The 13,338-nt window shown below is 44.0% G+C and overlaps 1 protein-coding gene across 2 annotated transcripts in view; it reads right to left on the bottom strand.

Moving 5' to 3' along the window:
• Window positions 1-3,824: 3,824 nt before the first annotated feature.
• The window catches only part of KPNA3 (karyopherin subunit alpha 3), a 65,371-nt gene continuing 55,857 nt past the window's right edge, over window positions 3,825-13,338 (bottom strand). For both annotated transcript variants that reach the window (XM_040340284.1, XM_040340285.1), the window contains exons 15-17: window positions 12,390-12,552; window positions 8,950-9,044; window positions 3,825-4,525 (exon numbers count right to left, since the gene is read on the bottom strand). In XM_040340284.1, coding sequence (XP_040196218.1) covers window positions 4,427-4,525; window positions 8,950-9,044; window positions 12,390-12,552 — 357 coding nt within the window. In that variant the 3' untranslated portion in view covers window positions 3,825-4,426. The remainder of the gene's footprint in view (window positions 4,526-8,949; window positions 9,045-12,389; window positions 12,553-13,338) is intronic.

The raw sequence follows: 13,338 nt of genomic DNA on the forward strand, positions 1-13,338 counted from the left end.
ATAAACTGTCTACGCTACGTAAAACACCACAGAATTTAGCCTATTATTGTGTGGATGGGATGCGGTTATGATATGAAGCCAGCTCTAAAACTCTTGGGATGGGGAAAGAAAAAAAGGCACAATGAATTTCAACTCATTTTTTTTTTATGTGCACAAGAGAGAGAGTTGAAAATGTTTTGAGCCACCTTAAAGAGAATTTTAATCTAAAATTTATAAAACCTATAAATAATCAGAGGCCAGACTGCTATATTAAAACAGATTCTCTAGCAAGTAAAAATCTTGCAGTTTAAACATACGCTTGTATCCTCCTGGGGATACAAGACAAACCCCACCCCCCTCTTTAAAGTGGCTCCACCTTGGCAGAGATATATATTATATATATTGTAATGAATGCACACCCACTGTGTTGTTCATAGGTGAAAAGCATTTAAAGGCCAAATCACCAAAGAACAAAACTTCAGTATTGTTTAAATTCTAGAAAGCTGCACATGCCGGCTGCCTATATCCCAGAGCTTCCTCAGTGCCCTTTAAGCCTTCTCCAGCTTAATGAATTGGCCAAGTTATTAGTCCTAGATGGACGTGAACAAGCCATTGTGAACTCTATGGGGTCGATTTACTAAAGGCAAATAGACAGTGCACTTTTTAAAGTGCAATTGATCCAGGAGGTAAAGATTCACTTTGCAAAAACAAATACCCAATCACATGCAAGGAATATTAACATCTTGCCGCATGCAGATATACGTCTGCAGAATGGCATGGGCAGGCAAAAGGAGCGGTTGTTGCGGACGCGCGCCCGCCACGATCTCCCTGAGCCCAACTGCGGGTCCTGCGGACTCGATCGCCGTGGGCATACCTGCGATCGTCTCACGGAGACATAGATCGGGGAGATGTTAGTGCAGGGGTCGACAATATCCGGGCGCCAGGTCGCAATTGTGACCTGGTGCCCGCCGGTAATTGAGGCCGCGAAGCTGCAGCCTCAATTACCGACCGCGGCGGGGGAGGGAGGTGGGGGCGCACGGAGGCACCCGTGTCTCCATGCATCCCCACCGCGCATTTGCGGCGGGCACGCAACGGCCGGTAATTGAGGCCACGGCTTTGTGAAGTCCCAAGCTCTTAGTTCTGTGAGCTGGCGCCATTTGGTGGTGGCCGTTGGCATTGCACGTTAAACAGCAATTCTGTGTAATTTTTTTACGATTTTCACTGCCATCTCATTCCCTCACATTAGAACCCCCAAAACATTATATAGATTTTTGATTCCAACACCCTAGAGAATAAAATGGCGATCGTTGCAATACTTTCTGTCACGCCGTATTTGCGCAGCGGTCTTACAGTTACAGGTGCACTTTTTTGGGGGAAAAAACACTTTTTTTAATTAAAAAATAAGACAACAGTAAAGTTATCCCAATTTTTTTTTATATTGTGAATGATATTACGCCAAGTAAATTGATACCCAACATGTCACGCTTCAAACTTGCGTTCGTTCGTGGAATGCCGACAAACCTTTACCCTTTAAAATCTCCATAGGCGACGTTTAAAAATAAATCTACATGTTGCATGTTTTGAGCTACAGAGGATGTCTAGGGCTAGAATTATTGCTCTCGCTCTAACGACCGCGGCGATACCTCAAGTGTGGTTTGAATACCGTTTACATATGCGGGCTCTACTCACACATGTGTTCGCTTCTGCGTGCGTGCTCGTCGGGACAGGGCGCATTTTCTGGCTCCTAACTTTTTTAGCTGGCTCCTAGATTCCAAGCAAATTTGTCAAACCCTGTGTTAGTGTAAACACAACATCTCCCCGTTCTGCCTAGTGACACCGTCACTAATTGTGTTCCCCGTCATCTGGAACAACGATCAGTGACGTGTCACAGCAAGCCACGCCCCCCTACAGTAAGAATCACTCCCTAGAGAACACTTAACCCCTATTGCGCCACCTAGTAGTTAACCCCTTCACTGCCATTTTCACAGTAAACCAGTGTATTTTAATAGAACTGATCGCGGTAAAAATGACAATGGTCCCAAAAAATGTGTCAAAAGCGTCCGACGTGTCCGCCATAATCTCGCAGTCACGATATAAAAAAATAATAAGCCACGTGTCCCACGACCGCACAATTGTCAGTTTAAGCAACGCAGTGCCGAATCACAAAAAGTGGCCTGGTCAAAACACACAGCATATTTGCTTGCACATGATTGGATGATGGAGCTTCTGCTCATTTACCAAGCTATGGAGCAACTGCACTTTTACTAAAGGCAAATAGACTGTACACTTTCCAAAGTGCAGAAGCTCCATCATCCAATCATGTGCAAAATTATATATATATATATATATATATATATATATATATATATATATATATATATATATATATATATATATATATATATATATATATATATATATATATATATATATATATATATATATTCCTTGAACGTGATTGGGTACTCTTCGCAAAGTGAATCTTTACCTCCTTTACTAAGCTCTGGAGCAACTGTAAAGGAGGTAAATTGCCTATAAGATTTGATTTACTAAAAGGTGGTACCCACCAACCTCTTCCAGGTAAAGATATGAATGGCTCCAAAAAGGTGCCTATGCCAAAGCTCAGCGGGAAAGACCTTATGGTTAGGGTCTCCATAAGATATAAGCAGCCACCAAGTGCCGTAACACACTAGCATTTACCAAACACTGAAGATTTCTATTTTGGGTAGACCAAGCCTTTAAAGAAAAGTGGATCCACAAATTTTGGATGGCATCTTTCATTATCACAGTAAACACGACCCAAGTCTGCTAACTAAAAAGTTTTTAAATTTAAACTATCCCTTCACATCAAATCATTGGGAATCTGTTAACACAATAAAATGTGTACCAGTATCCCTGCTGTAAAATGTTCCTAGTCACTCAGGCAATTGAGCTCCCACCACAAAAAAAAAAAAAAAATACATATTTATATAAAGGAAAAATGCACATTGGAAACTGGGGCTTCTGACAGCAAAAAAAGCCAAATATAAACACCATGTTGTCTTATCAGGGTCCAATTACTACCACTTGGGCAGACCTGCTAAAACAAATATAAATGAAAATATAGCTTCTTAAGCTTGTCAGAAAAACACGGGGTTATTGATAACAGCCCTGTACAGCCAAATGAAGAATGCTAGCGCCCCACGCTAATAGCATTACTGCCCAATGGCCAGAGATGTGATGCTGCCCCCCTTTGTACAGGTATATGCGTTAATGAGCCCTATGATTTGTAGCACACCTGCTTTCAGCAAAATAAAGCTTTCGGGGAGCTTGCATCCAAGGTCGTGTCTTGCCATCTAGTCGGGTTCCCACTAACCTGCAGGCATACACAGCCCCTAGCGCCACTTCAACTTCCTGTTATGTTACCAACCATGTACTAGAAAGCACTTATTACAAAGTAGAGATTAAGACTAAATTACAGAAAACAAGAAAAGCTCCACAGTCTGACCCCAAGTCAAAAATCACCATTATTCACCTAACATACCATCTCTACTGAAAAGCAAGGGTTCTCCCTCTACGCCCCCCACAGTATTTCAGGAGATCTTTTTGGAGAAAAATCTTCCCTAGACTTTTAGGGATGGTCGCTTTCATCTTCAAATCAGGTGTTCTAAGGAGAACATTAATTCCCATGCACAGCTTTTGGTTACTTCAAAAACAGCAGGAGAAACAAGTTGAAGCGGTCAAATAGGGCATGATGTTCAATAAAAATAAAAAGGAGCTTTGCTTTTAAATCCGTTCCATATTCCAATCATGACTTGGGAAGCAAGCTTGGGAAATACTAGAGAGACTTAACAGTTTTCTCTTACTTTTTTTTTTTTTTTTCTTCAATAATTCACCCAAGATAATCTTTTTTTATTCAGTTTCAAACAAAATCTTTTGGCTTGCATGATTTTTTTTTTTCCAATAAATTTATAGTTCCTCAAAATATGAAAATGTCTATGGAGAAGATGGAGGCTCAGAGGAGACTGTACCCTTTGCAGAGTCTTCCACAATGTATGCATTATAGCAAAGTCTTGATATACAGTGCACCAGGTTCAAGAAAAGCTACTTTTCCACAGGAAGCGGATATGCCATCACTATGAAATCATCTTAACAACAGAAAAAGAAACGTTGGATGTTGTGGCAGTCAGCACACAGTGCCAAATGGAAAAGGTAAAAAAAAGAAAAAAAAAGAAAAAACACAGCTGGGACTGTTAGGGTTTCAAAGAAAACCGAGCTCATGCATATGCAATTACAGTCCTTGTGAGTGTGACGTTTGGCAACTGCAAGTGACAGATACATGGTTTTGCTTTAGAAGCATCAAAATGAAGAGGCGTGTGTATCTTGAAGCTTTTAAGGTTTCTTCAATTGGTGGACATCTGGTGGTACTACTTGTCGTGGGATAGAGAAAAGCTGCACTGCAACACACTTAGAAGTTAAAGTCTTTAGTCTGAAGGTTGGCCGACGGCTCAAAGTTGTAGGTACCTCCCTGGGTGGCTTCAGGAATGAGGCTTTGATCTTCATCAATCTGTGAGGTGAAAAGGAAAACCATTAAATAACCTTGCACACTAATGCTGAATATAGACATGTAAAGGATGATCGATCCCCGATAGTAGGGTTGTCCCGATACCACTTTTTTAGGACTGAGTACCGATACTTTTTTTCAAGTACTCGCCGATACCGATTACCGATACTTTTTTTTAAATGTGTCCCCCCACAAATGCAGCCATTGTCCCCCCACAAATGCAGCCATTGTCTCCCCCCCCATACCCAGCCATTGTCCCCCCCCCCCATACCCAGCCATTGTCTCCCCCCCCACATACCCAGCCATTGTCTCCCCCCCCACATACCCAGCCATTGTCTCCCCCCCCACATACCCAGCCATTGTCTCCCCCCCCCACATACCCAGCCATTGTCTCCCCCCCCACATACCCAGCCATTGTCCCCCCCCCCCACATACCCAGCCATTGTCTCCCCCCCCCACATACCCAGCCATTGTCTCCCCCCCCCACATACCCAGCCATTGTCTCCCCCCCCCACATACCCAGCCATTGTCTCCCCCCCCCACATACCCAGCCATTGCCCCCCCCCCCCCATACCCAGCCATTGTCTCCCCCCCCCACATACCCAGCCATTGTCTCCCCCCCCCACATACCCAGCCATTGTCTCCCCCCCCACATACCCAGCCATTGTCTCCCCCCCCACATACCCAGCCATTGTCTCCCCCCCCACATACCCAGCCATTGTCTCCCCCCCCCACATACCCAGCCATTGTCCCCCCCCCCCACATACCCAGCCATTGTCTCCCCCCCCCCACATACCCAGCCATTGTCTCCCCCCCCCACATACCCAGCCATTGTCTCCCCCCCCCACATACCCAGCCATTGTCTCCCCCCCCCCACATACCCAGCCATTGTCCCCCCCCCCCACATACCCAGCCATTGTCCCCCCCCCCCACATACCCAGCCATTGTCTCCCCCCCCCACATACCCAGCCATTGTCTCCCCCCCCACATACCCAGCCATTGTCTCCCCCCCCACATACCCAGCCATTGTCTCCCCCCCCACATACCCAGCCATTGTCTCCCCCCCCACATACCCAGCCATTGCCCCCCCCCCCACATACCCAGCCATTGTCTCCCCCCCCACATACCCAGCCATTGTCCCCCCCCCCACATACCCAGCCATTGTCTCCCCCCCCACATACCCAGCCATTGTCTCCCCCCCCCACATACCCAGCCATTGTCTCCCCCCCCCACATACCCAGCCATTGTCTTCCCCCCCCACATACCCAGCCATTGTCTTCCCCCCCCACATACCCAGCCATTGTCTCCCCCCCCACATACCCAGCCATTGTCTCCCCCCCCCACCTCCCCAGCCATTGTCTCCCCCCCCACATACCCAGCCATTGTCTCCCCCCCCCACATACCCAGCCATTGTCTCCCCCCCCCACATACCCAGCCATTGTCTCCCCCCCCACATACCCAGCCATTGTCTCCCCCCCCACATACCCAGCCATTGTCTCCCCCACATACCCAGCCATTGTCTCCCCCACATACCCAGCCATTGTCTCCCCCACATACCCAGCCATTGTCTCCCCCACATACCCAGCCATTGTCTCCCCCACATACCCAGCCATTGTCTCCCCCACATACCCAGCCATTGTCTCCCCCACATATCCAGCCATTGTCTCCCCCACATATCCAGCCTTTGTCCCCCTTACCTGCATCCCGCTGCCGCCGACTGGTTAATACGCGCGGGGAACATTACAGCTTTGAATAGCTGTAATGATTCGCGCCGTGTATAGACACTCCCCCTTGCTCGGGATTGGACAGTTCACCCGAGCAAGGGGGGGGGGGGTGTCTATACGCGGCGCGAATCATTACAGCTATTCAAATGAAAGCTGTAATGTTCCCCGCGCGTATTAACCAGCCGGCGGCAGCGGGGATGCGGCGTAACGGCGACGGGGGTATTCTATTTCGGTATCGGGGGTATTTGCGGGAGTACGAGTACTCCCGCAAATACTCGGAAACGGTCCCGATACTAGTAGGGACAACCCTACCTGATAGGTAAAGATGAGATACATTATACAATTTGTTCTTTAGGTTTGACCTCATCTTATATGGTTTGGTAAATCTAAACACCTTCAACCCGTATGCAACCAGGCAGGTCCTTGCAATACATAAAAGGCAAATCTAAAAAGGAAATTGAAGAAAAATAATGTATGGAAAACCTAAAACTTGCAAGAGGAAGGCACAATAGAGATACACACGCACGCACATGCTTTTATTTCTTCCAAGGAAAAAAAAACCTTGTGCCTCTGATGAAAAACATAAAAAGGTATTATAATACAATCTACACAGAGTTCATTAACCACCTCCCAGACCTAAAAACCAGGAAGTATCTAATGCGACATGTAACAATTAGGCGTCTTGCACACAGCAGCTTATTTGTTACGGAGCCAATATACAACCCATTAATTGTAATGTACACAGGCACGTAAACAAGCGCTGTGTATTCTTCAGAAAACAAAAAAGCTGCATTTTTGGTCAGTAATCTCTGCTTCATTCGCATGCAAAATTCACACAAATTTGTGCATTGACAGTCAATGCGAGAACAAGCTTATGCGCAAACGCATATGCGTGTGAAAATTATATATATATATATATATATATATATATATATATATATATATATATATATATATATATATATATATATATGTCTGAAAAAGTAGATGCTCGAACAGGAGTATTGTGTGTAAGATGCCTTACTACAAGAAAATGTCAAACATGAATGAAAAAAAAAAAAAAAAAAAAAAAAAAAAGAAAATAAAACTTTCTTGAAGAGGCACGCAGAACACACAGGGCACCAGTTAAAGTGGAGGTTGTAGAATGAAAAACAGTGCAGAGGACAATAAAAAAAAGGCATAGAGGACATCAGCTATTACAGAAAGCTTTAAGTAGAACTATAGACAAAAAACACTTCATTTTGATAGAGCACCATCCGTGTCCCAATGCACAGATTTCCCGTCACTTCCTGTTCCATAGCCAAACAGGAAGTTAGATGAAATCCCAACAAATTAAAGGGAGTCCCTTGGGGACACCCAAACTAGTGTCCTCATTGAAAAAGTTCCCCTCTTACTTTTCTGGGGACAACCCAACATTTTGGGGTTTACTTTCACATTCAATAATAGTAAACAGGACAAACAGAGGGTGAAGCTCCCTAATGGGGGCACAGACATCAATAAAAACTCCCTCCCCACTCTATCCAAAAATAAAAAAAGTTTATCCTTAATTATACTTTAAACACAAGTGCATTTTTTTGCAACTGGGAAAGAGGGTTTTAACCCCCACATACAGTAAGGGTTCTTATTGTGAAGGCTATAAACAGGTGGAAGGGCTGGATGTGTTCCTGAACGCCCAAAACAAAGACTACAAAATATTTTTGTAAAATATTGATCCAGTGAGCTTGCCCACTGCCTCTGGGCATAACTATTGTCTAGTCCAGTAATTCTCAACCAGGGTACCGTGGCATCCCTAAGGTTCCTCTAGAGCAGGGATATGCAATTAGCGGACCTCCAGCTGTTGCTAAACTACAAGTCCCATGAGGCATAGCAAGACTGACAGCCACAAGCATGACACCCAGGGGCAGAGGCATGATGGAACTTGTAGTTTTGCAACAGCTGGAGGTCCGCTAATTGCATATCCCAGCTCTAGAGGTTGCTAGGGGTTCCTTCAGCATTGGGCAATTTCTGCCTCTCAGATAAGTTTCCACTGACACCATTGATCTTTTTTAGCCATCTGTAAAGGAGCAGGGCTTTTTTCAGCAGGATTTGGAGGAACAAAGTTCTGACACCTCCAGCACTGAATGTATGCAATGACAAGGGGTGCATGGGTATCGTCAGTTGCTGGGGAGGTCTATTATTGTTGCTAGTGGGGGGGGGGGGGGGATCGATTGTTGCTGGGGGTCAATAGTTGTTGGAAGTGCTCTACTGTTGAGTGAGGGGTCTATTGTTGCTGTGGAGGTCTATTATTACTAGTGGGGGATCTATTGTTGCTGGAGAGGGGGCTTAAGTTTCTGGGGGTTCCATTGTTGCTGGAAGGGATCTCCTATTGAGGGAGGGGTTTGGACGCCAATTTTTTTAGTCCGGGGGTTGAGTGGTTAAAGTGCATCACTTCCACCTATCAAAAAGTTTTAGCTGGAGTTGGGTTTTCAAGTCCTACTGCCTGTCAAGGACACAGATTTAAAATTCAAGACAAAAATGAACATTCTAACAAGCCTGTGAAATTTTACAATTTGCCAGAAACGGGCAAAGTAGCTAATAATTCAAACAGAACTATACGTTACACAGAAATGTCACTGGCATTTTATAAACCGTAGATAAAAAAAAGAAAAAGATCAAACTGCATAAAAGAGGAACAAGTGAGGAAATGTTTTCGTTTCAACTTACATCATCGCCAGAAAAATACTGATCTATGATTTCAAACGCTAGTTTGTAAATTTCTTCATTCTCATGCTGCTGCAGTGCTTCTATCTTTTCCAAACCTAAAAGAGAGAACCAAGTGAAAATACAAGATATAGAAGCTTACCCATAAAAGAGACCATTATCTGATGCCGCTTTTGAAAAGTAGCTTTTCTTAAACCTGATTTACGCATCTCCTGCCACTAGGCAGTATAATTCTTTATATGCACATTTACTGTGGATTGATACATTTTAAACAAGCATGAACCCAAATACATTTCTGTATGCATGGCCACACGCACCTAATCTGAATATAAAGTGCCTTGTATGACCCACCTATTACGAAGGCTGTGAAACCTCAAGAAAACAAATAACTGCTTTTCCAACTCGTCTTAAAGCTGAAAAGGAGGCCATTTTCTTGGAGTACATCGCAGGATACAGAGAGCTTCATATTTATGATGATTTGGGTTATGTTGGGAATCCCCAACCTGAAAAAAAATTCATCCTAGCTCAGCTAAGCCTATGGCTAGCAATTGGGAACAGACAAAAAGGGGAAGGAAGGATCTGTGTCCCGAGATGTATCCCAAGACATTTTTTTTACTGTTAAACCAAAAATCTTAACTACTTAATTGTACATCACAGAACACAGGGGACTTTATATTGTATGGGTGGGTGTGGGTATATTGGGTGTTTAGTGTGCTCCTGCTCCTTTGAGGGTTGGGCTTCCTCCAGTCATCTGCCCTTTATCCATCAGCATACATGTACTTCCATTGAGGAGACTTGGGACTACTTGGGATGTCTCAAAAAGCACTGAACCTGAGAGGTCAGCAACAAGGCAAACATGTCCAAACAATCGCAGGAACCTCTGATGAGGCTGAGATAGGTATGTGTAAATACGCGTCTGATATCGATGGAGGCTAAGAAGTCTCCCATTGGGAGCGAGGCTTGGATTAAAAGATGTTGGTTCAGGGATCTTGGGTCCAAGATGGTTTGGTTTTAGAACAGTGTGCTCCAAATGTCTGTAAATTGGAGCAGCCTTCCCCCCCACCCAATAGAGTGGGGGCATCCCCTCAAAGAAGGGCTTAATGCTGGGTTCAGAAGAGTTTGGGACCCAGGGTTTTTTCTGGCCCTGGGGCTTGCCCCTGGCTCCATCATCCTGTTGGCGGTGGAACTGCCTTGTCGCTGAAATACCAGAGAAAGTCTGAGGTTTTAAAACGAGGAACGTCTGGTGCTTCTCTTTACAGGAAGTAAAGAACTCTTTCCTCTGGAAATCTTTTGGATGTACTTATGCAGATCCTCACCAAACGTTCCCCATAGAAGGGGATCCCTGCCAATAACTTCTTGCATGGAAGCTCAGCTGACCAGTTCTTAAGCCACACAAGTGGTCTGTGCATGTGTACAGACAGGAGAGCCAAACAAGAGACTTGCTGTATTGAATCCTTTAAGGCATCTACAGCAAAACAAAAAGCACACAAGAAATATCTGCCCTAGTTTCAGCAAAATCATCCTCATGGTTAGCCTATCAAGCCATCTGACCTGATCTTTTAAAAAGGTCCAGAAAAGATCAGACATCTTCACTGGCTTGGAAATCAACAGGTTGGAATAGAACCTGTAAAACGTCTCCCCGTCCGGTACAAGTGCGTTGACCCCTTGGATTAGCATCCATTCCAGAGCCATTAAGAAAGCCGCTCTTTTTGTGGATTCAAAAACGCCCTTGAGTGCATAAAGTTTGGAGGGGGAAAGCAACAAAAGTTAAGCCTGAACCTCTGGACACCACGTTGTAGACCCAGTGGTCTGACTTCCTGGGTCCAGATGGTAGTGAAGGCCAATAATCACCACCACACCTGCAAGTGTGGGTGCCCTTTTCCACAAGGAAACGATTTTCCTCCAAAAACCGAAAACTTGGTCTAGTTATTCCAGAACAGGAATGTAAACGTTTGCGTTTAACCCAACACTTGTTGTTTAAGAAAAACTCTTCTTGGTTTCCAAAGGCGTTACTGGCTTCTGACCCATCACCTTCACTTTCAGGGGTAAGAATGCTTTTACCCAAAGTCACCTTTTCGGTGAAGGCATCCAAAAGGATGGTTCAAACAGTTTGCCTATTCAAAAGCCTCGGAGTTATTTTTGACTTAGACATGACTATGGACGCACAAATGGGAGCAGTAGTCAGCGGTTCTCACCACTTTCTCCGCATGCTACGTAGACTCATCCCCTTCATCCAGGAAGAGGATAAAGCAGTAGTGGTTGGTACAATCATCAATTCCCGACTCGACTACGCAAACTCCCTCTACTTAGGACTACCCAAATACCAGATTTTGCGTTTACAAGTCATCCAGAACACGGCAGCCAGACTGGTAACAGGTAAAAAACCGTGGGAATCTATCGCCCTGGTCTTAAGGTCCCTCCACTGGCTAACCGTAAAGGATCGGATCACATTCAAGACACTCTGCCTCACTCACAAATGCGCACAAGAAAGCGCTCCGCAATACTTAAACGAGAAAATTAAACCCTACGTCACCAATCGGTGCTCCGATCAACTAACCAAAACCTTCTCGAAATCCCCACAGTCCGCTACAAATCTAAGGGAGAACGTAGATTTTCAGTCCAAGGACATCGGCTTTGGAATGCTCTACCCACGACCATTCGCATGGAAGAAAACCATTGGGCTTTTAGGAAAAAACTGAAGACCCATCTCTTCTGAAGGATCAGCACGACTCTGGATACAAGTGCCTTGAGGCGATTCGGTTCGCATTTGTCAGCGCTATACAAGTTACTCACTCACTCAAAAATGCAGTGTCTCAATGTGCTTCTTGCATAGCAGTTTTGCCAACCAACACTTAAAGGGGTTGTAAAGGTTTTTTTTTTTTTTTTTTTTTTCTAAATCGGTTCCTTTAAGCTAGTGCATTGTTGGTTCACTTACCCTTTCGTTTGATTTCCCTTCTAAATGTTTTTTCCTATGTCTGAATTTCTCACTTCCTTTCACCTCAGTAAGCTTGCCCCCATCATCCAAGCCATTCTGGCTGGGGGTTAGTCAGCGTGTTCGCCCCCTCCCTTGGAACTACATCCCTGCGGGGAGATGCTGTGTTCACAGTTCACAAACTCCCACACCCTCCCATCTATTTAATTTGCACACAAAACAGCCCATGCTGCCCCTACGTAAGGTGATCACCTAACACGAGTTAAAAATAGGCCTAGTTGAGCGTGAATGTTTTAATAGTTGTGCATGGATTCTGGCTTTGTGTGGCCAGTGTTAACTCATCTGAATGAAAGCAGCATAACCAAAGCAATCATGAATATGACGTGCTCCGTGTCCTGTGATGTACGATTAAGAAATACAGTTCTTTTAGACAATTTCCACCACTGCTATTAACAGACATTAAATAAGCTGTAATTTCATCTAGGAGATATAAAGAAAAACAGGTCCTTACCTCCGCACTCCTCTATGATCTCAGCAATTGTGCTTGCTTCTTCCCCGGCCATAATCAAAATGTTTTTCAAGCCATCCAAAACCACCTGTACAACTTGGGAGTCTTTCACGGATAATAAATTGCAAAATGGTGGGATGACATTCTGTTGTACAAGGTACTCCACCTGATAAAAAAATAAATAGATAAATATTATACAGGCATGTTTGTTGTGTGTGGATAGTTTCAAGAATGACATCATACAGAAAGGGTGGTCAGATTTAGCAGCTTTCGCCATCTTTTCTGATATCCACAACAGGGATAAATTTGAACCCCTCCCCTTCATGAGCGTAAAAGAAATCCCAACGCCTGAACAAAGTTTTGCAACTTTGACATGCGTTAGTAAAACCCTACATATCACAACTACTTTATGTATCCAGGTGGAGAATACCTTGTTTTTTTTTCAGGGCAATATGGGTTTTCTTTTGGCAATAAATGGTAACTGACATTTCCTGATATAAAATAACAAAAAATTTTTATTTTTATTTTTTTTAATAACAAAATTTAGCTGTATGTTTCTTGCCATTATCATAACATACCAAACCAACCACAATAAATTCCCCCTCTTCTTTGACGATTGCAATACCACAAAAATACTGTAATTTTCTTTCTTTTTTACCTAAAACATTGACACTATTTACATTTTTTTTTTTTTTTGTTATTTAAATCCTACCCACCCTGATCAAAGCATCATCTGCCCATTTCTTGAATTTTACACTTTTTTTTTTTACATTTTTCTCCTAGCAGGAGAAAAAGATACAACATATTTTTCTCCATTAAAGAGGAGATAAAAAAAATGGGGGGGGAAATAGGCTGCACAGTGACTGGTTTACAGACAAGAAACACAAACTCCTGCGCACAAGTGGGATCCTTGATGATTGATCAAATATCTACATACAGATGTCCTTGAAAG

Source organism: Rana temporaria, chromosome 2, assembly GCF_905171775.1.
Source record: "Rana temporaria chromosome 2, aRanTem1.1, whole genome shotgun sequence".
NCBI lineage: Eukaryota > Metazoa > Chordata > Amphibia > Anura > Ranidae > Rana > Rana temporaria.